General features: G+C 60.2%; 3 protein-coding genes across 8 annotated transcripts in view; 2 read left to right on the plus strand and 1 right to left on the minus strand.

The window, feature by feature from the left end:
• ZFPM1 (zinc finger protein, FOG family member 1) overlaps positions 1–16,337 on the plus strand; it is a 34,067-nt gene extending 17,730 nt beyond the window's left edge. The window contains exons 4-10 of the mRNA XM_065640935.1: positions 8,483–8,616; positions 10,746–10,848; positions 12,165–12,377; positions 12,767–12,991; positions 13,328–13,423; positions 13,556–13,705; positions 13,861–16,337. Of these exons, the coding sequence (XP_065497007.1) occupies positions 8,483–8,616; positions 10,746–10,848; positions 12,165–12,377; positions 12,767–12,991; positions 13,328–13,423; positions 13,556–13,705; positions 13,861–16,058 (3,119 nt within the window). The 3' untranslated portion in view covers positions 16,059–16,337. The remainder of the gene's footprint in view (positions 1–8,482; positions 8,617–10,745; positions 10,849–12,164; positions 12,378–12,766; positions 12,992–13,327; positions 13,424–13,555; positions 13,706–13,860) is intronic.
• Positions 16,338–17,781: 1,444 nt separating this feature from the next.
• LOC135992136 (lipid transferase CIDEC-like) lies at positions 17,782–19,581 on the minus strand. The gene is made up of 5 exons (XM_065641115.1): positions 19,478–19,581; positions 19,169–19,310; positions 18,913–19,062; positions 18,185–18,369; positions 17,782–18,073 (listed from the first exon to the last, which is right to left on the minus strand). Exons 1-5 carry the CDS (start codon positions 19,525–19,527, stop codon positions 17,887–17,889), a joined length of 714 nt encoding a protein of 237 aa, XP_065497187.1. The 5' UTR covers positions 19,528–19,581; the 3' UTR covers positions 17,782–17,886.
• Positions 19,582–21,276: 1,695 nt separating this feature from the next.
• ZC3H18 (zinc finger CCCH-type containing 18) overlaps positions 21,277–25,810 on the plus strand; it is a 48,125-nt gene continuing 43,591 nt past the window's right edge. For 4 of the 6 annotated variants that reach the window (XM_065641126.1, XM_065641127.1, XM_065641128.1 and 1 more), the window contains exon 1: positions 21,951–22,027. The gene's annotated coding sequence lies outside the window, so the exon portion shown is untranslated. Of the gene's footprint in view, positions 21,342–21,943; positions 22,028–25,810 lie in introns of those variants that run through there. The other 2 variants (XM_065641130.1, XM_065641131.1) reach the window with 1 other exon arrangement.

Below are 25,810 nucleotides of genomic sequence, written 5' to 3' on the forward strand. Positions count from 1 at the left end.
CCACGGCCCCGGGGGAGCCCCGTCCCCGCTCCCCGTCCCGCCCCGGCCAAGGGGAAGCGCTGGCCGGTCCCGCTGATATCCCGGCCCTTCCTGCGTGCCGGGCAGGAAGGAGCCATGAGGCCACCCCCGGCTCCTCCTTATCTGCTCCCTGGCCCTTTGTCCCCACCACCCCCTGTGCTGGCATCCCGGTGTGTCACCCCCGGCTGTCCCAATACTCCAGGGGGGTCGCGGCACCGTGCACCCTCATATTGCAGCAGAACTGACATCTACGGACCACGATGCCTCAGCTCTGGCCGTGCCTCCCCTTCCCCGCCTTCCCGCGCCGGAGTGGGTTATTTGCATTCTTTATGTAAAAGAGATTTTATTATCGCCTTCTCCCAGCCCATCTCTATTCTGGTAATTGGAGTGGTATTAATTTCTGTGTGGCTGGGAGTTGATGGCGGTCCGGCGATGCTGCAGCGATAGGGTGTTCCTTTCGCACCAACCGCCGCGATAGCCCCGTCTATCAGGCGCTCTGCAGGCTCTGCACTTATCAGGGATGGAGCTGGCGAAAAGGGAAACTCTGAGCAGCCTGAATTTTCTTCTTTTCTTTTTTTTTTTTTTTTTTTATCTGGCAGGATCCGCCGTATGTCAGCAATGGCAGCCGCAAAGATGCGATGTGGAGGGGGGAGCGAGCGGGCTGCTCCTGGGTGCCTTTGTTTGCGCCCTGCGGGGTCTCTCGCCTTCCCCTGGCTCTTTTTGGGGGGCTACGGGTGTAACCTCCCCATGGCTTTGCCCTCTGGGTCTCCAAAACCCCTGCCCGCTGGGTGCAGCACCGTGCCGGGACCTCTCCATGGGGCTCCTTGGCCCCGCATGCTGGCGAGGGAGAAGGAATATTTTGTTTTATCTTTGAAATGACCTTGCTCGTTGGAGGGGGCTGCCGCTCGCCTGGCTGATATGCAAATCCCTGGGAGCCGGAGGCTGTAATCCACGATTTGGGAGCCTTTGCAGGTGTGTCGGGGTGCTGGGACACCCCGACTCTGTTCTGGGATGGAGCGTGGCCGTACGTGGTGCCCGCTTGTGCCTTCAGCCTCTGGCAGGGCTGGAGAGGGGATGTCCATCCTCCCCAAATTCCCCAAAACCACTCCAAATCCTTCCCCGCAGCCCTGCCGGCTGCTCTCAGCCGTGCCCCAGATTTCCATCTTTCCCACTCGTTTTTGTTTGCTCCGGAGCAGGGTTGATAGTAGAGAATTTTGGGAGCAGCCGCAGCCTTCGCCTCCTGCCCCATCGCTGCCCAGTCAACCTCACCATGTCAGGCTGACTTTTGCAGAGGGATAAGGTAAAAAGCTCCAAGAAATGTCACCAATGTGGTGTTGGGACAGGAGAACAGAGGAGAGCTGAGCCCCACGGAGGGACCGGCTGCTCAACCGCCTTACAAGACCCTGGAGAATCTCCACCAGGAGCAGCTCTGGGGAAGCCTGGCCGGCGTTTGCCTTTGTGCAAGGTGGGATGAAGCTTTTTGCCTTTGTCCCTGTGGGGACACCAGTGGGCCACCAATAGGGAAGGGATGGAGCAGACGGGCACAAAGCCAGGGTGGCTTTTGGCCTGTCCCTCTGAGGGTTCCTCACCCCCTTTTCTACATCAGCTTCACTATTTGGGTCCCCACCGAGGTTTCCACCTTGCTGCTGGCTTCTCCAGGGTTTATACAATTGCTCGTGGTGCTAACGATGGCTCTTGGTTAATTATGGAGTAGGCTCAGGTCCACCTCTCCCAGAACCAGGGTTCCATCCTCACCACCAGTCCTGTGTGCCGGGTATCAGGATGGGACAGGGCAACTTATATTTTTGGTGCATCTAATTAAAACTGCATTTTTTTATTCTTTCCTTTCCCTCCCCCCCGCCTTCCCCTTTGCCTCCCGCTCGCCTTCGGTTGTGTTTATCTGCGCCACGACTCTTGCCTGAATAATCTCTGGCTGCCCGGAGTTTGTCTGCAAACCTCAAGGTTGATTATCGGGGCGAGCAGGGCACGGCGAGGAGGGGACGGCTCGTCCGGAGGGACGGCCCCGTGCCGCCCGTGCCCCTTCACTCCCCCTTCCCCTCTGCCCTGGTATGTGTGGGTGGGAAAAAATTATTCCAGCTATTTCTTTTTATCGCTGGGAGCCGGGCTGAGCAGCAGATAGTTGTGTTTGTGTTTGATTGCTGGGGGCTGGGGAGAATTGGGGGTTCGAGGCAGTAGCCCCCCAAGTTGGGGAGTTCCTCAGGGTCCTGACCCCCTTCCCCCTTCGTCTGGCTTCTGTCTGGCAAAGCCACATGTGGGCACTGAATGCAGTGGGATGGTCCTAGCATGGGTGGTGGCACCTGTCCTGGCTTGGGGACATCGAAGGGAACCCTGTCCCTGCTGGGGTCTGTCCCTGCTCTCTGTTCAGCCTCTGTCTAGAGACACTGCAGGGTGGAGGGATGCTCAGGCCAGTTTGGGGACACTGCTGGAGTGCAGGGATGCTCAGGCCAGTTTGGGGACACTGCTGGAGTGCAGGGATGCTCAGGCCAGTTTGGGGACACTGCTGGAGTGCAGGGACACCCCTATGTCAGGCAACGCTGGGGACCGTTGAGACCTGCAGGAACTGTCCCCCTCTCTGTCCCCATCCTCCCCTCCATTTTCCATTGGGAAGGAGAAAAATGTCTTGCACACCTGGGGCAAGAGCCCCGAGGGCGATGCTGCCTGGCTCACAGTGATTGACAGCTGTCAGTCAGTCCTGCCTTGCTGCTCTGCCCTGGGCTGGGTCTCTGGACCAGTGGGTTTTGGGCTTGGTGCAAGGCTGAGCTCCCACTCCCCTCCTCCAGCTGGGTGCTGCCCCACCGGGTGTCCCCCCCTAATTCCTGCAGGCAGGCCCATGCGGTGCCCTCCCCTTTTCCGGAGGGGATATCTACCCTCTGCATCGGCTCTGGGCCCCTTCACTCCCCTTCCTCCCCCTCTCTGCCTTCCTGCCCCACCACGTCACCCCTACCCGCTGCCTCGCACCAGCCTGGGGGGTCCCAGCAGCCCCACGAGTGGGGACAGAGCAGGGACAGGGGGTCCCTGGCACAGGGGTCCAGCCACCCCTGGGGAAACTAGAAAGTTTTCCTCCTTCCCATCCTCCTTGAGCTCTTGCCGATGTTTTTCCTGGTGTTTATTCCTGTCCCCGTAGACACAGCTCCCACTTATTTCCCAGGATGGGGACCCCGTTGGGACAAGGACCCCCTGGGGACAGGGACCCCTCGGGGCCACATCCCGGCAGGACACAGCAACACCCTGAACACAAACGTCCCGGGGCGGCTTATCGGGACACGTCCCGCTGGGGCAGGGCACCGTGGCTGACGTGGGCCGTCAGGGACGGGCCATCGCGGGGTGACGTGTGGCACAGCCGGTGCCTGCCCCGCTGCTGCCGCCTGCCAGCTGTGCTGCACAGCTGGCCAGCGGGGTGCCCGTCCCTTTTGGGGTGCAGCAGCTCCCGGGTGTCCTCACCCCTGGGTGCCGGGAGGTGCCTGCTCTGCTCTGTAGGTCACGGCTCCTCCATTAACCAGGGGCAGGGTTCAGCCCGATAAAGATTTGCTTTTGTACTCTGTCGGGAGTAAAAAAAAAAAAAAAATCAATAAGTTGCAAGCGATGGGCAGGAGTGATAAAGGCAGAGGTCTCCCCTCGGCTCCTGCCCTGTCGGGGCGATGGGGTGCCCCCCTGCACCCCAAAACCGCAGCAGCCCAGCTCTCCCACAACTGTCCCCCCTCGATCCGCGGCAGCTCGACTGGAGTAACCCCAGGCTGAGCCCAAGCAGGCACAGCCCAGTAAGGCTGGAATTTAAACCCTCCTCACTCCTTTGTCGTCCCCAAGGCTGCCCTGATTACTCGAGCACCCGGGACGGCAAAGCCGGGATAATCTCCTTAGCCCCTTTGGAGAGATTTCCCTTTGTGCGCGGAGGTGAAGAGTGGAGATGCTGCGTGTTCGCAGCTTAAGACTCTTCCCAATCGGCTCCCTCCATCTTATCAGAGCGGTGCCATCACATCATTGCACTAGTTGAGTTGTCAGGATTTATTCCTTCCGCCGCCGTGCACTCACCGCTTCTAAAAACAGCAGCTGGGGCGTGTGGCGGGGCCGGGCGGGGGGTGTCAGGGCTTCTCCAGTTCGGTTTTCCCCAGGGGGAGCAGGACAGCCACAGGAGGTTGGGTACCAATGGGTGGGTGGGTGGATGGATCCAATCTCCGTCCACCTTGGGGTTCCTGTGCCATGAGGACATCCTGCAAGTGCTGGGATGGGAGCAGAGACCGCAATTTCACCCTGGTTCCCCAGACTCGGCATCACCAGGGCTCATACGGGGGCTGTACCCGGCGTCGTGGCCCCCGCAGGGCTGGCAGCCCCTGGGCCCAGGCACAAAGCGCTGTATTAATAGGAGCAACGTGCAGCTGATGCTGGGATGTGGTCCTGTGACACCCCGATAACGGTATTTATCCCGATAGTATCCAGGCAGCTGCAAACACTGCGGGGACCTCTGGGCCGGGTCTGCACCGAGGGGCAGAGCCAGGTCATTGGCATTTGATTAAAGTTGTGCGGATGCGGGAGCCGCTTGCGATGGGACCGATGTGCTTTTCCCTCCTGCTTGCTCCCACACGGAAAGCAAATGTCGATGCGTGGATGCAGCTGCACCTCTAGAGCATCTAGGAGCAAACGTGGGTGCTGCAGGGGCCGGCACGGCTCGGTGCAGCTCCCAATGGTGCATCCTCACCCCCCCGTACCGGGCACTGGGGAGGCCAAACCTCAAATCCTGGGGTCAGTTTTGGGTCCCTCACAAGAAAACCCTTGAGGTGCTGGAGCGAGTTGAGAGAAGGGAACGGAGCTGGTGAGGGGCTGGAGCACAAGGGTGATGGGAGCGGCTGAGGGAGCTGGGGGTTCAGCTGGAGAACAGGAGCTGAGGGGAGACCTTCTGATCTCTGACCTGCCTGAAAGGAGCTTGGAGCCAGGGGGGTCGGGCTCTGCTCCCCAGGAACAAGCGCCAGGACCAGAGGAAACGGCCTCAGGTTGCGCCAGGGGAGGTTGAGGTTGGATCTTGGAACAATTTCTTCCCCAAAGGGCTGTGGGGCATTGGAACAGGCTGCCCAGGGCAGTGCTGGAGTCACCATCCCTGGAGGGGTTGAATAGACGCGGAGATGAGGTTCTCAGGGACATGGGGTAGTGCCCCATGTTGGGTTGGACTCGGTGATCTTGAGGGTCTTTTCCAACTGAAATGATTCCATGATTCTGTTATCTCCCTGGCCATATGGATGCTGTGGGTCACCTTGCAGATGGGCTCTTGCAGAAGTTCATCTTCATTACACCCTGGTCTTGCGTCCACCCCATCCCGGAGAATGATGCAGCCGTGTTGCACGGTGATGCCGCATCTTGCAACCTCGTGGGCTTCGTCCCTCCCTGTGTCCCCAGCCAGGACCCCCGTGTCCCCCGGGACCCGTGTGCCAGCAGCGCCTTCTCAGCCATTGATCGCCTGCTGCGTGGCCGTGGTGTGATGACAGGATTAATCTTTGCTCTCCGGCACAGCTCAGCCTATTTCTTTGAAATCTCTTGATGGGGAGATAAACCGAGGTGCAGCGCTGGGCGAGCAGGCGCTGTCGGTCCTGGGGGGCAGGGAACAGCACTGGCACCCCGTGTTTCAGCACTGGAGGCCGTGCCACACCGAGCAGGTGCACCCAGCTCGCCGGGGGCTTTTTCCCCTCCTTCCTTCCTTCATGCTGCTTTTCTTCGCGACCCAAAGCAAACAGCCAGGTCCCTGCCCGATTTGGTTAATGATCTGGGAGATAAACCCTCCCGTGATAACGGTGGGGGCACCGCCTGCTCGGGGACCGATGGCCAGATGAGATACCCGGCGTGGTGTTCACCTGCCGGGGGGGATCCCGCGGGGAGGGGGGCTGCACCCACGGACTTTGCTCCTCGCTGGGGGGCACCGGGGCACCCCAGGGGCTGGCACCGGCTTTTCCCAGGGTGCAGGCAGGGCGATGCGGCGGAATCCGGTGCCGTCGGAGCGTAGGGAGGGGGATTGCTCCCCGCCGCGTTGTTGTGTCCACGTGGGGACACAGCTCGATTGCTTTGAGCTTTGCTCTCAAGTGCGGCCAGTGTGAACGCTCAGCATCTCCCAGGCTGCCCCTTCCCGCCGTTGTTCCCCCCATGCTAAGCGCAGCAATGCCACGTGCTTAGTTTGAAAAATCGCCTTTTTCCCACTCTTTTTGTCTTGCTGTATCAGTGTGGGTGCAGCCAGGTACCACGGGGGCTCCGGCAGTGTCACCGGTCGGGGCCAGGGACACCCATCCAGACAGAGAACCGCTCGGCACCGCTGCCCGGGGTTCAGCACCGCCCCATTTTTGGGGTGACGCTGGGGGACGGGGCCACCGGCCGGTGCCGTGGCCATGGGGCGCTGGCGGGAAGTGGGGCCGGCTCCGGCAACACTATTTTTGTCCCCCCTGTCTGGAACGGTTTTCTCTTTATCAGCGCCTGCGTGTTTTCTCTGCTGGGGATTGATACACAGAAGATGAAGTGCTCTGACATGGGAAGTGTCAGGCGAACGCTCTTATCTCGGAGACATGGTCTCCTGACCCAAACGCCGCTGATTACCAGTGAGACGGGGGGAAAGAGGGGGGGGCAAAAAGCAGGGGGAGGGGGCATGGAGCGGGAGAGGTGGCGGTTGGGCTCCATCCCCCAAAAGCAGCCAGGCTCTGTGGGGTGGCAAAGCCAGAGAGGAGCCTCCACCCTCGGGGCTCTTTTGGGGGTTTGCTGTCACCTCCCTGGAGCTGCGGGTTGGTGAGGACCAGTGACGTGGGGATGCTGGGAGCACAATAGAGGGGCTGGAGGGAGCCTGACACCCTGGCAGGGAGTCAGACGGGAGCTGGTTGTTGGAAACGCGGAGCAATGTGCACCGTGCAAGGGTCCGACTGCGCCGTTCAGCCCCGAGCCCGCGGTGACGGCCGCATCCTGCCCTGGAGGCTCCGCTCCCTGCCTGCCCGCCACGTCCTTTGCGGGAGGGACCAGCCGGGCGTGGGGCTGCTGCTGCCTGTCCTTGGCGTCGGTTTGTGCCAGGGAATAAATCCTATCAGTTCCTCAGAGGTCCCAGGCCTCTCTCTGCCCTCCTCCTCCTCCCCTCGCCGAGATGGAGCTGGGGCACAGGCTGGGAGATGCTGGGGACATGGGGCAGGGGAATGCCGGGGATGTGCACACCCCCAAAACCACTTTGCTGGGGATGAAATCCCAGTGGGAAATGGAGCCAGGATCCCCTCGGGCAGGACAGATTTCAGAGCATTCCAGCTCCGTGCCAGCGCCAAGGGCTGTGAGGTCAAAGGCTCCGAGGTGCTGCGGGCAGGAGGTGCAGCGGGCAGGGGAAGGGGCTGGCAGGCAGAGCACATCTCGGTACACCGGCTGTGGCACGGGGACCAGCCTGGTGACCCCAAAGATCTCAGGGACCTTTGACGCCTTCACAGACCTTTTCTCGAGCCCAGCTCCCAGCAGATTTTGCCAAGGGGCACTGGCTGCTCCCCTAGGACATGCTCGGAGCCACATCCCCGGTGGCACAGGGTCCTCCTCGGCGGATGGAGGGGACCCACGGTTGACAGCGGGACCCGGGCGATCGCAGGTGCCGCCAACCTGCGTTCAGCACCCAGCGCTTCCAGTCGCTCACCTTAACTTACCCCAGCGCCGAGAGGATCCCCATGTCAGCCCGGCTAATAAACACATCAGATTTCAATCTCCGCAACCATGGGATCATTTTATCCTCCCCGCGCTCCCAGCTCGGAAAGCAATTTTGCCTTCAAACGTGCGCAGCCTCCTCCCCGCCCACGAGACCAGGGCACCGGCTGCAGCTACTGCGGCGTCCTCAAAGGACACAGGCTCCAGGCATGTGACTTTTGGGGGGGCTCTTTTTCCTGGGATGATGATGGGGGAACCCCCCTTCTGCCCTGGAGTACCCCAGGGTGCCAGGAGCCTTCCCAGCTGCAGATGGGTGACCTGGGCACCCTGCCTGGCTGCTGGCTGGGTGTTTGGCTCTCTGTCCTTGGGGAGCATCTTGTTTTTTGGGGTGCAGCATCCATCCCACCGCACGGCGAGGGGCAGCCAGCGCGCATCCATCTGCGTATTGGTTACCTGCCATCTTATCTGCGCTCCGAAAGACAAAGGCACAGTTAAAACATTTTAGAGCAGCCTTCATAGTGTATTAACATGTTATCTAACCCATTAAACCAGGGGCTTATCAGATAATCAAAGCCATTAAGCCCTGAAGCTGCTGTGACTTTGGGTGCGGGGATGGGAAATGCTCCTTCCGCTCCGCTGTGCGGTGCCCGGACCCCCCGGCAAGCGGCCACATCCCACCCACCCACCGCAGCCCTGGGACACCCACCAGCGGCTCTGGGCTCCACGTGGGTGCCCACATCCCCGGGGACCTGGGGCAGCCAGGGGTCTGGTTTGGGGACATTGTGCTGATGCTGTGCCCGTCTCCCCGCAGATGAGCTGGATCTGGCGGCGCAGGACGGGGAGCGGCGGGTGCGAAGCCGCAGGAGCCTCCCCGAGGGTTTCTCCTGGGGACCCTTCCAGGGCAGCATCCACAGCGAGCTGGCATCGCCGGGGCACGGTGACACGGTAAGGAGTGCTGCCGGGGATGGTGACGGGGAAAATGCCAAGGAATGAAGTTGTTTGGAGAGAGGAGTTGGTTTGGGAGGGATTCGCCTTGCCGACCCCCTGGGAATCTTTAGGTTTGGGTGCCCAGGAGGTTTCCCTGACACACGCTGCCCCCAGACCAGAGTGTCCCCATGGGCAGGGGGACGGGACGCTGCCTGTCCCCGCTTGTCCCCTCCTGCACGTGGCTGCAGGCTGCTCGGTGGCATGTGCGTCCTCACAGAGGAGATGCGGTTTGGGTTTCCCAACCAAGATTTGCTCCCGGGGGATCCTGGTTGTGCCTGGAAAGCACTGGGTTGGGAGGGGAGGCAGCGGGGGGTGCCGGGGCTGGTGGCTGTGTCGGGGTGGGTGCACATGGGTGTGTTTTAGGTGCTGGATCCTCACATCCCAGCCGCATCCTTCCTCCAGCATCTCCCTGGAGCTGCACACGAGCAGCTCCAGCCCAGGGTCTTCGAGGCCGGAGGATCTCGCCCAGGCTCCATCCCCACCTCCTCCTCCTCCTGTGTCCCTCGCTCTTTTTTCTTTTTTTTTTTTTTCCATTTTTTTTTAGCTCAGGCCCGTTTATCTTTGCCGAATTAAATCCTTGATTAACCCTTATCTGCCCAGTTTGGCTCCCTATCTCCCGGTTGGCGCCGTGTGTCCAGACACCCGGTACAGGATGATTGATTTCTTAAAGATATGCCCGGCTTTTTTTCTGATACTTCATTTATTGTCTAAATATTTTTGCTCCCATTTCAGCAGCTCCCTTATCGAGCCCAGCTGATGATTCCCAGCCCTGCTCTCCTCCACCACTCTCCTCCCTCCCTATCTCTGCTCGGGGAAGTGAGGAAGGAATCGCAGCCCCATCCCTGATATGGGCTGTCGCCCTCGGGTCCCTTCGTCTTTGTTGCTGGAGGTGGTCGGGGGGTGCAGGGGGTCTCCCCTAAATCCTGCCTCTCTCTGCTGTCTGTCTCCATGCGGGAGATTATCCCAGCCCAGTGTGAACTGGGAACACTGGGTGGCTTTAATGCCACTGTGGCATGGAGCATCGCATGTGCCCATCGTTGCCCTGATGGAGGAGTAGGAAGAGGAGGAGGAGGAGGAGGAGGAAGATGCCTTCTTGCCCATGGGGCTCCCTCAAAACCAGCCTTGCTCGGGAGGGTGTGCAAACCCTCCGGCAGCACCAGCCCGGGGGTGCCAAGGGTCAGCGGAGCCCCATGTGCCATCTCACCCCTGGCTGTCCCCCCACATCCCTGCTCCACGTCCCCCCCAGCTGCCTAGGGCGATACCCACGGTGGGGGGCAGCGGGGCTGCCCCGGTAATGCCGTCCCGGCGGATGTGGAGCAGATTGGGTTTCCGATGGTTATCGGGCCGGTGCAAAGCGGAGACACTGACCTCTTTGTTCGGGGAGAACAAGGAAGGGCTCGACGCGAGGGCTGGGGCCACCGAGGGGGGCTGGGGCGGGCGCCCTGGGGTGCTGGGAGCACCCAGGGGTGCTGTGGGGTGCGCGGACACCACAGGGGCCTCCCTCTGTTTGGGGATACCCACAGGTCCCCCTGTGCACAGTGCATACCTGCAGAGACGCTCCACTCCCTCCTGGAGTGGGACACAGCGGGGCCACCGCGGTCCCCAGCCCACGTGCCACCAGCAGCACCCGTCCCCGTGTCCCACGCAGGGGGGGCCCTAAAACCCCCCCAGCCCCGTTTCCCAGCCACTCTCCGCAGGGGCAGGGAGTCCCGTGAGATGTGCACACGCGTGTGCCAGCACACACACACGCGTGGGGGGGTTATCGCGCTGCCGGCACTCAGCTCCTGCTGGTGATAAGGCCTCAACCGGCTGCCACTGTCAGGCTGAGTCGGAAGGTTTAGAAATATTGGGACGAATAATTAGATTTCATATCGTTACCGCAGCAGCCATCGGAGGATCAGGCAGATTAATTTCCCCCCACCCACCACCACCTCTTTCTGCTCATTAATATTCATTAGAGATGCAGGAAGGCAGAGCTGGGTGCAGGCTGAGCGGGGAGTACCACGGCCCCCCCGCTACCAGCCCCCCACCCTGACCCCTGCCTGTTTTGGGGAGCAGTGCTCACCCCCACTCCCTGTCCTCGGCAGAGCCCCCCCGTGACACTGGTGCTGGAGGATGAGAGCTGCTGGTTGTCCCGCCTGCCCCTCGTGCCCGCAGAGCCCGATGCCAACGCCGTCATCTACAGGAAGGGTCAGTACCGCTGCCTGGGGGCTCTGGGGGGGCGGGCATGGCTGCCCTGGCACTGGGGTGAGGGAAGGGGTGCTGCTGCAGAGAGACGGGTCCCTGTCCCCATCCAGCCCCCCGCCCGCTGCTGGTGGCTGCCCACCCCAGCTGCTGCCTGGGGCCCCCCACACCTGGGGCAGCGGCTGCTCCGCCGTGACCCCTCGCTGGCCATCCCTGGGGCTTGTTCCCCATCCTTGGGGCTTGTCCCCCCATCCCTGGGACTTGTCCTCTGTCCCTGGGGCTTGTCCCCTGTCCCAGCCCTCCCCAGCTGTCTGGCTGCTGGTGGACATAAGGAGGGTCCCAGCAGGCAGCAGCTGGTGCAGATGTTGCTGAAGGCATTAGTGTAAACATCAGTGCATGCAGCTGGGGCGAGAGCCAGTGCGAGCCTCAGGGCAAAACTCCTCGCGAGCATTACTGCACATAGCGGTGTAAGACTCTGTGCAAGCATTGCTGCAAGTATTGGTGTTAAGACTTGGCACAAACATTGATGCAAGACTCAGTATGAGCATTACTGCAAGCATTGGTGCAAGTGTTGGTGCACAACTCAGCACACATGTTGGTGCGAGCGGTACTGCATGGTGCACAACTCAGCACACATGTTGGTGCGAGCGGTACTGCATGCAGTGATGTAAAACTCAGTGCAAGTATTGGTACAAGACTCAGTGTAAGCATTACTGCAAGCATTGGTGCAAGTGTTGGTGCAAGCATTGGTGCACAACTCAGCAGAAGCACTGGTGCAACAGTACTGTACAAAATGGTGTGACTCAGTGCAAGCATTGGTGCAAGACTTACTGCATGCAACAGTGTAAGAGTGCGAGCATTACTGCAAGCATTGGTGCAAGCGTTAGTGCAAAAGTTAGCTCCAGTATTGGTGCAAGACCCTGTGCAAGCATCACTGCATGTGTTGGTGCAAGCATCACTGCATGTGTTGGTGCAAGCATCGCTGCACAACTCAGCACAAGCACTGGTGCAAGTGTTACTGCCCACTATGGTGTATGACTCTGTGCAAGCATTTCTGCAAGCAGGGGTGCCAGCATGGGTGCGAGAGTGAGCGGGAGGCTGCGGGCAGGCAGGGGGTGCAGGCAGGGCGGTGCAGGCAGGGCGGTGCAGGCAGCGCTGGCCGCAGGCAGACACCGCCATCTCCAGGCAGTTCAGGGCTCAGCCATGGCCGGGAGGAAGCACCAGGCTCAGTGGGGACAAGGACAGTGAGGGACAAGGGGCACAGAGCCATGCAGGATGGGGATCTGGGGGGTCCGTGCTGACTGCCGCCCCGCATCCCCCAGATGAAGCCCTGTGGTGCCGGACGACGCGCGCTCTGCGGGAGGATGAGCCCGTGTGTGCCTTCGTGGTGGCGGAGCCACCAGCCGTCGCCAACCACCATGTGGTGACAGCGGAGCCCAGCGACTCGCCCTATCCGGCTGCGCTGCGCTCGGACATCCAGCTGCTGCCACAGCAAGCGGGCATGGCTGCCATCCTGGCCACCGCCGTGGTCAACAGTGAGTCCTCGGGGGGCATGGCGGGGTCGGGGGGACATGGTGCAGCCCATGGGACCATGCCAAGGGTCCGCAGCCTGTCATGCAAATGATGTATCATAGGATCAGAGAATCATCTTGGTTGGAAGAGACTCTCAAGATCATCAAGTCCAACCGTTCCCCACTCCTGGCACTGCCCCACATCCCTGAGAACCTCGTCTCCGTCTGTCCAACCCCTCCAGGGATGATGACTCTACCACTGCCCTGGGCAGCCTGTTCCAATGCCCCACAGCCCTTTGGGGAAGAAATTGTTCCCAAGATCCAACCTCAACCTCCCCTGGCACAACTTGAGGCTGTTTCCTCTTGTCCTATCAAGAGGAAATTTATATGTCCCATCCTTGTCCCCTCTGCAGAGGACGTCTTCCCGTGCAAGGACTGCGGGATCTGGTACCGGAGCGAGCGCAACCTGCAAGCCCACCTGATGTACTACTGCGCCAGCCGGCAGAGCGCCGGCTCGCCTGCCCTGGAGGAGAAGCCTAAGGAGACGTACCCCAACGAGCGCATCTGCCCCTTCCCCCAGTGCAAGAAGAGCTGCCCCAGCGCCAGCTCCCTGGAGATCCACATGCGGAGCCACAGCGGTATGACACGGCGCGGCATGGCACAATGTGGCGTGGCATGGCACACCGCTGCAGTCTGGGGACACCATGCCACTTGCAGGGACCCCAAGAGTGAAGGGGTAGAGAAGCGGTGGGACTGCAGCACAGTGACCAGTTAGATGAGGTTCTCCCCCAGTTGGGTTACTGGTTTGGGGCTGCTCCCTTGTAGGTCTTCCCCCATGCCCTGTAAAGACAAAAGGAGCATCCTGCTTCCTGCAGCTGGTGCCTTCTTGGCTGGCACAGGCCATGGATTGTCTCCGTGGTCCCCATCCCCCTTCCCTCGGCGCTGAGGTGTCTGCCTGTCTGTCTGTCCTGCAGGAGAGCGGCCGTTCGTCTGCCTGATCTGCCTGTCCGCCTTCACCACGAAAGCCAACTGCGAGCGTCACCTGAAGGTGCACACGGACACCCTGAACGGTGAGTGAGCGCTGCCCAGCGGCCCCATGGGGACACCCCTGTCCCTTCCAGCACAGCCTGGGGACAGGGACCCACTCCCCACGGGTCCCTGCCGGGTGGTGTCCTGCCCGCTCAGCCCCACGTTCCCCGCAGGCGTCTGCCACAGCTGCGGCTTCATCTCCACCACGAGGGACATCCTCTACAGCCACCTTGTCACCAACCACATGATCTGCCAGCCGGGCTCCAAGGGAGAGGTGTACTCACCAGGGCCAGCCCTGCCCGCCGCCAAACCCCTCACCCCCGGTGGGTACCCATGGCGGGGACACGTGCCAGCGCCCCACGCAGAGCCTGGCATTGCCACCGAGGGCTGCGTCCCCAAATGGCGAGGAGGGAGGTGGGGGACGGGGGGAGCGTCCCTGTGCCAGGGGGGTGAGCTGGTGCCTCTCTCCCCTCGGCAGGGCTGAACCAGACGAACAACGCGTCCCTGCGGAAGGGCAGCCTGCCGCCGTTCCTGCCCGAGGGGCTGCCGGCGCTGCCGCAGCACGTGGTGCTGCACGGGCCCCTGCCCACCCCACCGCCTGGCCCCGACACCGTGGCCCCCCCCGCACCGCCCGCCTCGCCCCCCAATGCCAGGGCTGGCAAGGTCTCGCCACCCACCCAGCCGCAGAACGGGGAAGGACCATCATCGTCATCATCCTCCTCATCCTCATCCGGCGAGGCCGTCCGCATCAAGGAGGAGCCCGCCGGCAGCCCGGCCAGCGAGGCAGAGGTGCCGAAAAGCGGCGGCCCCACGGAGCGGGGTGGCAGCCCCAGCTCCCGGACCTCATCCCCCCGCAGCCTGTCCTCGGCCAAGGTCAAGTCTGAGCTCGCCAGCCCCACGCCGGGCTCCAGCCCGGTGCCCAGCGAGCCGGGGACGGGCACGGCCGGCGGCACCGTCTTCCTCCCCCAGTACGTGTTCGGCCATGAAGCTGCGGTGGTGCCGCAGGCGTCCGAGATCCTGGCGAAGATGTCGGAGCTGGTTCACAGCCGGCTGAAGCAGGGCCACGGCGGCGCCGTGCCACCCGCCATCTATGCCGGCACCTCACCGGCACCCAAGGGTGCCACGTGCTTCGAGTGCGAGATCACGTTCAACAACATCAACAACTACTACGTGCACAAGCGGCTCTACTGCTCCAGCCGGCACCTGGCCGAGGACAGCCCCCCCGGGGTGCGCAAGCTCAAAGCCCCGCCCGGGGCACCCAAGGGTGCTCCCACCCCGGGGACACTGCTGTCCCCCGCAGCGGGTGACGGTCAGGGGACACTGGCAGGGGATGGAGACATTGGCCGGGATGCCACGCCGCCGACCGCCCCACTGGAAGTAAAAACAGAGGAGGGAAGCGGCAAAGTGGGGTCCCCCGAAGTGGAGGGGGTGTCAGGGCGGTGCAGCGAGGACAGCCAGAGCCCCAGCAGCTCGGCGGGGGACGAGGGGGACGAGGACCCCAGCAAGACGCTGTGCGAGGCGTGCAACATCCGCTTCAGCCGCCACGAGACCTACGTGGTGCACAAGCGTTTCTACTGTGCCTCCCGCCACGACCCCCCTCTCCGCCGCCCCACTGTCCCCAAAGTGCCCTTCCTCCCCCAGCCCCTCCGCACCCGCAAGCGCCGTAAGCTCTATGAGATCCACGGGGCCGCTCACCGCCCCGCCGAACCCCCGCCAGCCCCTGAACCCCTGCCGGCCCCCGAGCCCCCGGGGGCTGCCCCCTCGCCCCACGCCAGCCCGGACACCGAGGGTCCCATCGATCTGAGCAAGAAGCCGCGGCGCCAGGGCGAACTGGCGCCGGCACCGCTGCTGCCCTTGGCCGACTACCACGAGTGCACCGCCTGCCGCATCAGCTTCCATAGCCTCGACTCCTACCTGGCCCACAAGAAGTACCAGTGCCCGGCCACCCCCCTGCAGCCCCGCACCCTCGAGCACCTCCAGAAGATGAAGGGGGCCATGGCCGCCCCCCTCAAGGACCGGCACAGCCCCGGCGAGGGGGACCCCGAAGGCATGCGGGTGAGGGTGGCTCCGGCGGGGAGCCCCGGCGTCCCCTACCCCAGTGCGGACTCACTGCAGCGTCACCCCAAAGGTCCCCTGTCGCCCATGGGGACCAAGGGACCTCTCTCCGCTTGTCCCTACTGTCCCCTCAACGGGGCCATCAAGGGCGACCTCCTCGAGCACTTCCGTAACGCCCACGGGCTCTTCATAGCCAAGCCGGCGGTGGCCGGGCAGGGTGTCCCTGAAACCCCGGTGCCCGGTGCTGGCAGGACGCCCGAACCCCCGCTCCCCGCCACGTCACCCCCCCGCCCGCCCGCCCCCCCGCTCCGCCGGGACAGCTTCAACAGCAAGGAGGGGCGGGATGGCGGCGGCAGCCCCCGGCCCCCCGCATCGCCACAGCCCCCCGCTTCGCCCGGAGCCCCCGAGGGACCGCGGGAAGGCGCCCGCAAGCCCCCCACCCCCCCCACCTACACGGACAGGGGGGTGCAGACCCCCCCGGCCAAGGCTGTGACCAGCCCCGTGCCCAACGGCAACCACAGGTACTGTCGCCTCTGCAACATCAAGTTCAGCAGCCTCTCCACCTTCATTGCCCACAAGAAGTATTACTGCTCCTCCCACGCCGCCGAGCATGTCAAGTAAAGCCCCCCCGCTGCCCCCCACCACCGCTTGGGGGGCTGCAGGGGCCGGGGGGGTGGGAACCGGTGGCTGACACCCCCCTTTGCAGGGGTTGGGGTGATGGAGGATCCCCCCCGGGAGGCTTCAGCGGCTGGAATTCCCTCCAATATCCCCACATTCTGCCCTGGGTTGGGGGTCCCATGTGAGCACAGTGCTGGTGGGGGGGCCGGTCCCCCCCAGTCCCCAGTGCATGCCGAGCCTCACCGGGGTTGATGCCGCAGGGAAACTGAGGCAGGGGGAAGGTGCGTGGCCCTGCCCTGGCTGGGGGGCTCTGGGGGGGGCTCTGCCCCCAGGTTGACACTACAGGGATGGGGAGGGGGCTCGGCATGGCTCGGCCCTGGGCACCCCAAGAAAAGTAGGGGTGCCCCCCACCGTGGAGCAGAGCCTGCGGGGAGACAGCACTGAACGAGGGTGGAGCGACCCTGGGAAGCGTGTGTATAAGTGTGTACAGAAATAAATATGTCTAATAAAGCTGGGCTGCTGCCTGCCTGTGGGGGGGATGCTGTGGGGGCTGGCGAGGCCACCGTCACCCCGTGGGGTCAGGAGCGGCGAGCTGGGGACAGGGACGGTGGGTATGTGTATGGCCGGGACAGCCTGCAATGGTGGGGCAGAGCACAGTGTCCCTGTCCCCTCAGTGGCACTCGCCTCACCCCAGGTGTCACAGAGCAATGCAGCCAGGCTGCAGGCTGTTAGCTCATTAATTATCAGGCTAATTAAGCCCTCACAGCCACAGGTGGGCTGTGCTGCCCTGAGCCCAGCTCTGGGTTCTGCTACATTGGCTGTTCCTGTGCTGGAGCCCCAGAGCCCTATGGTGAGATGTCCCCAGGTGAGTGTGGCTCCTGTCCCCTGTGGTGGGGTGTCCCCAGGTGAGTGTGGCTCCTGTCCCCTGTGATGCATCACAGGGAGATGTCCCTAAGCACAGCTTCTCTCCCCTCCCCACAGCTCATCCCAGTGCTTCCCAGTATAGCACTGACTTCTCCCCTCCCCACCCTGGTTTACATTTCAAGGACCATCTGAGCCCCCCATTTCCCACTTGGGGACAGCTGCCCCCTAGTTGCCAGGTCGCTATAACCCAGTGTCACCCCAGGCTGTGTTTTGTTTCCCACTCTGGTATCCCTGGCGCTGCAGGAGGGTTTGATCCCCCGTGGGGTTGTGCAAGGCTGGGGGGTGCAGCAGGTCCCTGTGCACAGGGCTGGGGACATAAGGGGCTAAACCACCCCCCCTCTCAAGGCTCCCTGCCAGTCCTTTGGGTGCTAATGGCAGGGTCAGGGACATCTGTCATCAGAGCAAGAACAGATTTTGTGCCAACTGCCCCAGGGTTTGGGGTGAGGGAGCCCCTCTGCACCATCCCCTCCTCATGGCTTGGCACATGCCAACTCAACTCCATGCCAGGGGGGTGGGGGCCAGGCCCTGCCTGCCAGGTGGGACATGGGTGACAGGGAGGAGGGCAAAAGCCACAGCTCCTTTGGGGAGTGCTTGCAACAGGTCCCCTCCTTGCAGATTCTTGCACCACAGCCCCACTGTGCCAGGCAGGGCAAGTGGCTGAGCCTCCTCCCCCCACCCCCAAAACCTCCCCAATGTGGCAGAAAAGAGACGAGCCACAGCTGGGGGCACAGGAGCTTTACTTAAATAAATATATTTACAGAATAATAGATATTACAGAGGACAGCTGGCCAAGGAGAGGCTGTGTCAGGCACCACAGCACCCTCCCCCCAGGCATTGACCTAGCGGGGTGCTGGGACCCCCAAGGATGGGGACAGTGACAGAGAAGTGGTGACAGGCCACCCGACCCTCACTGCAGCGTCTTCCTGCGGGGCACAGGGGGCAGGCTGCAGGGCAGGGGACTCTGCAGCGCCGGGTTGCTCTCTGCCTCCTTCGGCTCCTCCGTAGCGTCCAGGAGCTGCTGCATGTAGCAGGAGGTGCCGAGCAGGACGTGGCCGGTGGCCTGCATGGTGAAGAGTGTCCAGCGCAGGGCTTCCCTGGGCAGGGAGGAAGGGGGTGAGCAGCTCTCCTTGCACCCCACAGAGCAGGTCTTGTCGCCCACTGCAGCATCGCCACCCCCAAGCCATCTCCAGTCCCCCAGCACTCACTTCATCAGCCGCTTGGCCCCATAGCAGCGCAAGTCATAGGACATGCTGTAGGTGCCGTAGAGTGTGGCTTTGACATTGAGGCAGCCCAGGTCCCGCGGGTTGGTCTTATAGAGGTCGAAGGTGACGCAGGCAACATCAATCCTGCGAGGGGGCTTGCGGGACAGGCTGAGCTGGTACCCGGGTGTCTAGGGAGGTGTAGGACCAGGGTTACCCACCTCATCCAGCATCCCGGGTACCACCCAGCATCCCGGGTACCACCCAGCCCTGCATCACTGATCATAGAATCACAGAATGGTTTGTGTTGAAGGGCCCTTCCCAGCTCCCCCAGTGCCCCCCCTGCCATGAGCAGGGACATCTGCACCAGCTCAGGTTGCTCAGAGCCCCATCCAGCCTGGCCTGGGATGTCTCCAGGGATGGTTCAGCCACCACCTCTCTGGCCAACCTGGGCCAGGCTCTCACCACCCTCAGGGGCAACAGTTTCTTCCTCATGTCCGGCCTGAATCTCCCCTCCTTTAGTTTAAAGCTATCAACCCTTGTCCTGTCCCAACAGGCCCTGCTGAAAATTCTGTCCCCTTCTTTCTTATCGGCCCCTTTTAAGTACAGAAAGGCCACAATAAGGTCTCCCCCGAGCCTTCTCTTCTCCATGCTGAAGAACCCCAACATGCATGATGCCAGCATGGGATGCAGATGGAACAAACCAGGCTCTGCCCCACCAGGCGTGCACCCACCTTGGAGGCAGCCCAGCTCTGCCCCTTGCTCAGGGCCATCAGTACCGTCCCCTCCTCCAGCGTCCGGAAAAAAGCCTCTGTCTCCACCGCAGTGCCATCCTCATCCAGCACCAGCGAGACGGGACCCGGGGCCAGCAGTGCGCTCTGAGCCTGCCAAGGTGCTGGGGGTGAGCGGGGCTGGGGGACAGCCAGCCCACCACCCTGGGCGGACAGACAGTCCTGCAGCAGACAAACAGACAGACAGCCCCCAGCTCACCTGGCGCAGCAGGTCGTCGAGGCTGTGTGCCATGATGCCCTTGCGCAGGCTGCGGTCCCAGTTGCAGACGCGGTAGGGTCGGGGCCGCGGGGCCGGGCTCGACAGCAGTTGCTGGGTCATGGAGGCGCTTGCCGAGACACATCTGGGGGGGATGGAGGGATTGGGGTGTCCTGAGACCCACCGCCAGCCCCAGGCAGTGCCAGACCCCCCTCCAAAACTCAGCGCATCCACCCAGGGAGCCAAGAGGTGACAAAGCAGGCAGGGCTCCCATGTCCCCCACCCCGGGGACAGTGGCTTCCCAGCACTTACTTGGAGACAGGGGCAGCCAGGCGCAGGCTCAGGGACTTGGCGTAATCCATCTCTGCAAGGAGCACGGTCCAGCCTGCCAGGGAGGAAGGATTCAGCCCTCGGCAGTGGGGTCTCTCCAGGAAAACCTGTCCCACCCTCAGCTCAGCACAGCACTGAGCCAGAACCCCAGCACCACTGCCTTTACACAGGCACCGTGCCTGCCCTTTGGCCGGGGCGGTGGTGGCCGCCTGAGCAGAGTCTGCTGCCAGCACGGCCCTTGTGCAACTGAGTCAGCGCTGGAGCAAAGGTGAGACACAGGGCTGCACCCCCACCCCAGCCTTATGGGGTGGGCAACAAAGGCTTTGGGATGCCAGGAGTGCCTATGGGGACAACCCCAACCTTGTTGCAGGGACACCTCCAGCCAGGAGTCTACCGGGGATCTCATCAATCATCAATCAATCAATCAATCAATCAATCAATCAATCAATCAATCAATCAATCATCCCCACTCACCTCTACCAAACCACCAAGACCTCCTCACTCAGTTATTCCCACCCCACCTTATATAATTGTCGTGCAAAGACTCCGCCCCCCCAGCCCCACCCCTCCTGCCTGAGCCAATCCGCTGCTGGCACAGAGGGTGTGGTCAATGCAGGGGGCGGGGCCACCCCGGGTGATGAAGGAGCATCCCTGGGGCTGTCCCAAGGGAGCATCCTCCAGCCCAAACCCACCAGCATCTGCTCCTCCGGGCCACTCCCAGTGACCCCTCTCCCAGTGAGCAGCCTCCTGGGAGTTTCACACCTCTGGGACATCTCCCTGTGCCTCCCGGGGCTGAATTTGGCCCCAGGTTGGAGACCAGAACAGCGCAAGGAGCCCTTGGACTGAACATGTCCACCTGCACATCTGTGCACCTCCACACGTGTGTATATGCGTACCTGCGCATGTCCCCTCATGTGTGCACCCCTCCTCATGTGTACATTGTGTGTGCACCCCCTGTGTGCATGCCCCATGCACCCCTCCTTGCGTTGCACACACATGAGGCTGCACCCCGAATCCTGGGGTCAGTTTTGGGCCCCTCAGGACAAGAAAACCCTTGAGGTGCTGGAGCAAGTTGAGAGACGGGAACGGAGCTGGTGAGGGGCTGGAGCACAAGTGTGATGGGAGCGGCTGAGGGAGCTGGGGGTTCAGCTGGAGAACAGGAGCTGAGGGGAGACCTTCTGATCTCTGACCTGCCTGAAAGGAGCTTGGAGCATGCAGGGTGGTGGTCTCTTCTCTCAAGTAATAAGCAATAGGATGAGACGAAACAGCCTCAAGTTGCACGAGCAGAGGTTTAGATGGGATATTGAGAACAATTTCTTCCCCAAAGGGCTGTGGGGCATTGGAACAGGCTGCCCAGGGCAGTGCTGGAGTCGCCATCCCTGGAGGGGCTGGACAGACGGACATGAGGTTCTCAGGGACATGGGGCAGTGCCAGGGGTGGGTTATGGTTGGACTCAATCACCTTGAGGGCCTCTCCCGACCAAAACGATTGTATGATTCTCTGTGCCCCGCCATGTCCGTGCACACATCTGTGTGTACCCGGCACATCTGCCCACAGCCCCTCCCCAGCGGACGCGCGTCCCCTTTAAGGCGCGGCCGGGGCGACGGCGCGCGTTCGCGCGCGCGCTCGGGAAAGGGAGCGGCGAGAGGAGCGCGCCCGTCCCGCCCCCTGGCGTGAGTGCCGTCGCGCCTGGATGACGTCACGCCATGGCCGCCCTGCGCCGCCGCGAGTGAAGGCTCCGTCCCGCGCCGCCGCCGCCGCCGCTTCGTCCCCGACCCGCGTCTCCCCCCGGCCCGCCCCGCTCCGCCCGCCGCCCCAGCCCGGCCCGCCGCGCCCGTCCGCCCAGGTGAGCTGCTGCCCGCACGGCCGCGCTCGGCGGGCACCGGCTGCGGCCTAGCGCCGGGGAGGGGGGGCGGGCCTGGGCGCCGGCGGAACCGGGGGGGGCGGCCGCGGCCGGGGGGAGGCGGTATCAGGTGGGGGCGACCCCGGCGGGAGGTGCTGGGGAGCGGGGAGACCCCCGGGGTGGGGAGTGGGAAGGGAGGGGCGGCTCTCGCTGGGAATGGATGGAGCGGTTTGGGAAGGGGGGTCTGGGGAGGGAAGCGCCAGTTGGAGGCGATGTGGGGGGGGAGCCCCGGTTTGGAGCGGGGGGCTGGGGGGGGCAGCACCGGGAAGGGGATAGGATGGGGACCGGGGGTGCTAGCGGTGGGGAGTCCTTAGTTTGCAGGGGTATTTGGGGAGGGGTTTGGTGGGAGTGCAGCCTTACTTTGGGGCGGGGGGCGCAGCCCCAGTTAGATGGGGCAGAAGGGAAGGGAGGAGGCAGCACCAGCTTGGACGGGAGCTCGAGTTTCGGGTGGTGTTATAGAAGGGGGTAATTTCAGTGGGGGGGGCAACACAGGGGGTGGTTGGACCCCAGGGCTGCAGGTGGCTCTGACCATCCTCCCTCCCCAGGCAGGTGGGAACAGGGAGAGCCCCAGCAGCCTCGGCCTGGGGGGCCCAGCAGCAGCAGCTCAGCCTGGCAGGAGGCCCTGGGAGGTAAGGGAGCTGGGGGGGCGGACAGGAACCCACAGTGGCACTGGCTGCATGGGGGGGATCCATCCTGCGATGGGCAATGAGAACATCCTGTGGGGCAGTCCATCCTGACATGGGTGGGTGCGTCACCCACATAACACTGGTTTGTGTTGGCCTGTCCAGCGCAGATGGTTTGAGTTCCCTCCGTGAATTGTCTCAGCGGGGTTGTTTCTCCTCAGAGCTGCCCTTTTGACATCCACGTCAAGAATATTTTCTTTTGCTGTCATCGGTAGCTCAGCTTTGCTGAAGCAACTGCTCATAGTTGCTTTGGCCGTAGCAAGAGCAGCACCTGCAAGGTGTGAGTTCTTTCTCCTGGCCTTCCTAAGGTTGGCCTAGATTAAAGAAAAAAGCTGTGGTGTAATCAAGACAACTCCTTGCAAGACATCTGATCCAATGTTCTGAGCAAAATTAGACTCTTGATAGTGATTATTCATGAATTCTACAGAATACAGGGACAATTGGTCTTGTTTTCTGTCATGGGACCGAGGTGCCAATAATTTCAAATTAGCATTTGCCAGCAGAGAGCTGCAGGAAGAGCTGTGTGTGCTCCAGCAGTAGGAAAATCAGGTGCACTATGAAAACAAACTCCAGCTGATTACAGCGCTGTTTCTCTTCAAGTTTCGACTCCAGAGTTTGCCTGACAGAAAGCAATGAGTAGCGCCAGCGTATCTGCTTGGTGTGAACGTTCTGGATCAGAGCTCTCTGAGCTCTTCTTTAAAACTCAGCTGGCTGGAAGTGGCTGTCACCGAGCAATTCTCTTCAATTAACACTGAAAGGCGGCTCAGTTTTCTGTGCTAAAAGCTTCCCTGACAGCTGCCTGGTAATTGAAGTTTGCTGTGCGTTTTCAAAGTCAGTGCTTCTCTGAGGATGGCAGATAAGTCTGTATTTAGTTAATTAACTCTGTTAACAGCCATAGTTTCATTCAAAGTAAAGGACTAGGGGCTTTGCTTTTTTTCTACACGTCTTTTCGGTTTTACATGATGCTCCTTTCCTGGATCAAAAGGCGTTTTATTTCCTTCACCTATTGTCACAACTGTTCCATGTTTTTTCCGCATTGTGGTTCCTGTCTATTACTTCTGTTTTCCAGTTCTTTTTCCCCAAATCTTTTTGTGGTTTGTTTCTCTTCTCACCTGTCCTGTCACCACTATTTTCCATTCATTCTCCTGAACTCACCTGTTGTTTGTCTTCACCCGTACTCATGTTCCAGAACTTTTCTGTTCTGCATTAACCCATGGTGTTTGTGTCTCTAATGGAAATGCTTTGATTTTGCATAAAGCTGTTTGGCTGTTAGAAAGGAGAAAAAACACTTTCTGCTATCTCAAAGATTTCTGCCTGAAAAACAGATGTTCTGAGCTTCCTTCCTTGGCCTCTGCCCTGTGCTCTGTCCCATGGACACCCAGAAGCTCTGAGGTCTCTGCTGGGGCTACACAAGTTGGGTTTGAGTTTGGTTCTTGCCATCTGACTGACAATTTGTAGCACTTCAAGATTGAAGCTCCTCTTTTCTATTGGGTACTTGGTGCCTTCCTGCTACCAGAGGTGCTGGAACAGTTCAAGCTGTCGTTCCCCATACTGTATCCGAAGTGTTTTCCTTGTTCACTCAGAAAAAACTTTTTGTGACACCATATAGAGGTTCAGCTGTGGAGGGAGGAATTTAATGAATGGAAATAATGCTTAACAGGAGTATTTTTTTCCTCAGTGGCTGTTTCAAATCCCATCTTAACTCACAGCTTATCCTGTAGATCCTGCAGTGAGTTAGATTAAGCCGCCATCCTGAGCTAGTCCTTTCCAGACTAGTTCCAGCTCATCTGCTGCCAAGACACTACCTGCAGCAGCAAGTCAGTTGTACACAAAACTTAACTTTTTTGGCTTAATTAAAGATGCTGCTCAAACTTAACCTGAATTCTAATTGAAAACAGTACAGCGCAGAGCAACAAGGAACAGATTTGAGCCTCCTGGCAGCAACAGGCGCTGTCGAGAGCCACAGATCAAGAATCAGCATCTGTGAAACGCTGCTCTGCCCTCTTGTCCGAGATGACCACAGACTAAAACTAGAAAAATTTCTTCCTTCTAGTTTTGTACCTTTTGATGCTGCAAATTTAACAGAGGGTAGAAGTTGGGCTTCTTCTTGAAAACAGACCTGCTGCTAAGAATTCCAGTGCTCTGACTCATCTGTCTCTTGCCTTGGGCAAATCACCTCACAAAAGTGTAAGGTTGAAAATATTATTTAAAGCATACCCTGGGGTCACCTGCCAATATTGAAGCTGAGTTTTAGAAAGCAACTTGCATAGCAAAGGGCTTTTTTCTTACTCCCTGTAGTACTGTGTCAAGGCTGCTTTGGAAAAAATATAATGTGGCTGAAGCAGATGAATTTAAATTTCCCTGACAGCTGCTAGAGGTGCAGTGCCTTTTTACCTGTGTGTGAGCTGGGGGGAGCTGTGTCATTTTAAATGCTTTCTAGTAAGGCTCTGAGGCTTAAATGGGAACAGAGAACAAGATACGCCACTTTATTATTGTATCCAAGTCATAAGATAATTTTGGTTGGAAGAGACCCTTAAGATCATCGAGTCCAACCATTAACCCAGCCCTGGCACTGCCCCATGTCCCTGAGAACCTCCTCTCCGTCTGTTCAACCCCTCCAGGGATGGTGACTCCAGCACTGCCCTGGGCAGCCTGTTCCAGTGCCCGACAGCCCTTTCTGGGAAGAAATTGTTCCCAAGGTCCAATATTGTCTAATATTGTCTCAAATCCTGCTGTCCTGCAGCACTGGCAGGAACACTGTGAGCCAACAGGGACTGTCTGGGGACATGAGGACTCAAAAGGAGCAGCCGGAGCAAAAAATCTTGCTTGACCCGAGTGTTTTCTGTGGGGACAGCAGGTACCATCTGGCTCACCTCTGGGAGGGTGGCCTGTGCTCACTGCACGGGGGACAGCTGGGAAGTTAAGCTGCCAAATGCTCAATTTCTTATTAAGGATATATGAAATGCTTTTCAGGGGTGTTCAGCTCAATGGGCCATGCACAGGTGCTTCTAGAGACACTAAAAACCACATTTTTGGCTGCAAGTGCACCCTGTTATTGCATTTTTTCCAAGGCCTCTCGACGGAAAGGCTGTACCAGCTGGTTCAGCCTGGCAAAGTGAGGGTTCTCTAAGTCTCATCTGAAAGGCTTAGCGACCTGTTCCGAACCCGCTTCAGACACGCAGAAGATGAAAATTCAACACACTTTGAGCAAATGAAGTCAGTTTTGTAACAGAAGGGGTTGCGAGCTCTGACCAAAGTTGGCTTTGCCTGAGCTGCCTGTAATTTTAAAGACACCTCTAAAGATAAAACGCTGCTAAATGAGAAGTATTATTATATACCTGGTTCTTGCCCCATCATCCTAAGCTAAAAGTCAAACAATCTTATCTGTAGGGTAGAAGTTAATTTTTGGCTTTTATAATCGGGTTTGAAGACAGTAGGAAACTGGCTTGGTTTTAAGGCACAATAATTCCAAGCTTATGATGAGGGATGAAACCTGTGGATTTCTGCTCTACCACTTACGTCAGTATTGCTCAATTTGAAATATTTCCATGTAATTTTTCTTAGATTTTTCTAGTATTTGCCTGTTTGTGTAACTCAAGGAGAGTGGAAAGCGAAAAACCCAAACAAATAAAAATCCAGCGCCCGCCCCCACCCCCCCCCCAGCAAAACAAAACAAACCAACCTTGCAAGATTCCATAGATCTTTAATAAACTGATTTGCGATTATTCT

Source organism: Caloenas nicobarica, chromosome 9 (assembly GCF_036013445.1).
Source record: "Caloenas nicobarica isolate bCalNic1 chromosome 9, bCalNic1.hap1, whole genome shotgun sequence".
Taxonomy (NCBI): Eukaryota; Metazoa; Chordata; class Aves; order Columbiformes; family Columbidae; genus Caloenas; species Caloenas nicobarica.

What these genes read in the sequence shown, in the direction of transcription:
- LOC135992136 (XM_065641115.1), bottom strand. Translation starts at nt 19,527, where the DNA reads ATGGATTACGCCAAGTCCCTGAGCCTGCGCCTGGCTGCCCCTGTCTCC. An exon ending in TCGACGACCTGCTGCGCCAG is followed by an intron (nt 19,063 to 19,168) that starts GTGAGCTGGGGG and finishes GCACCTTGGCAG; the next exon opens with GCTCAGAGCGCACTGCTGGC. An exon ending in GGGGCCAAGCGGCTGATGAA is followed by an intron (nt 18,074 to 18,184) that starts GTGAGTGCTGGG and finishes CTCCCTGCCCAG; the next exon opens with GGAAGCCCTGCGCTGGACAC.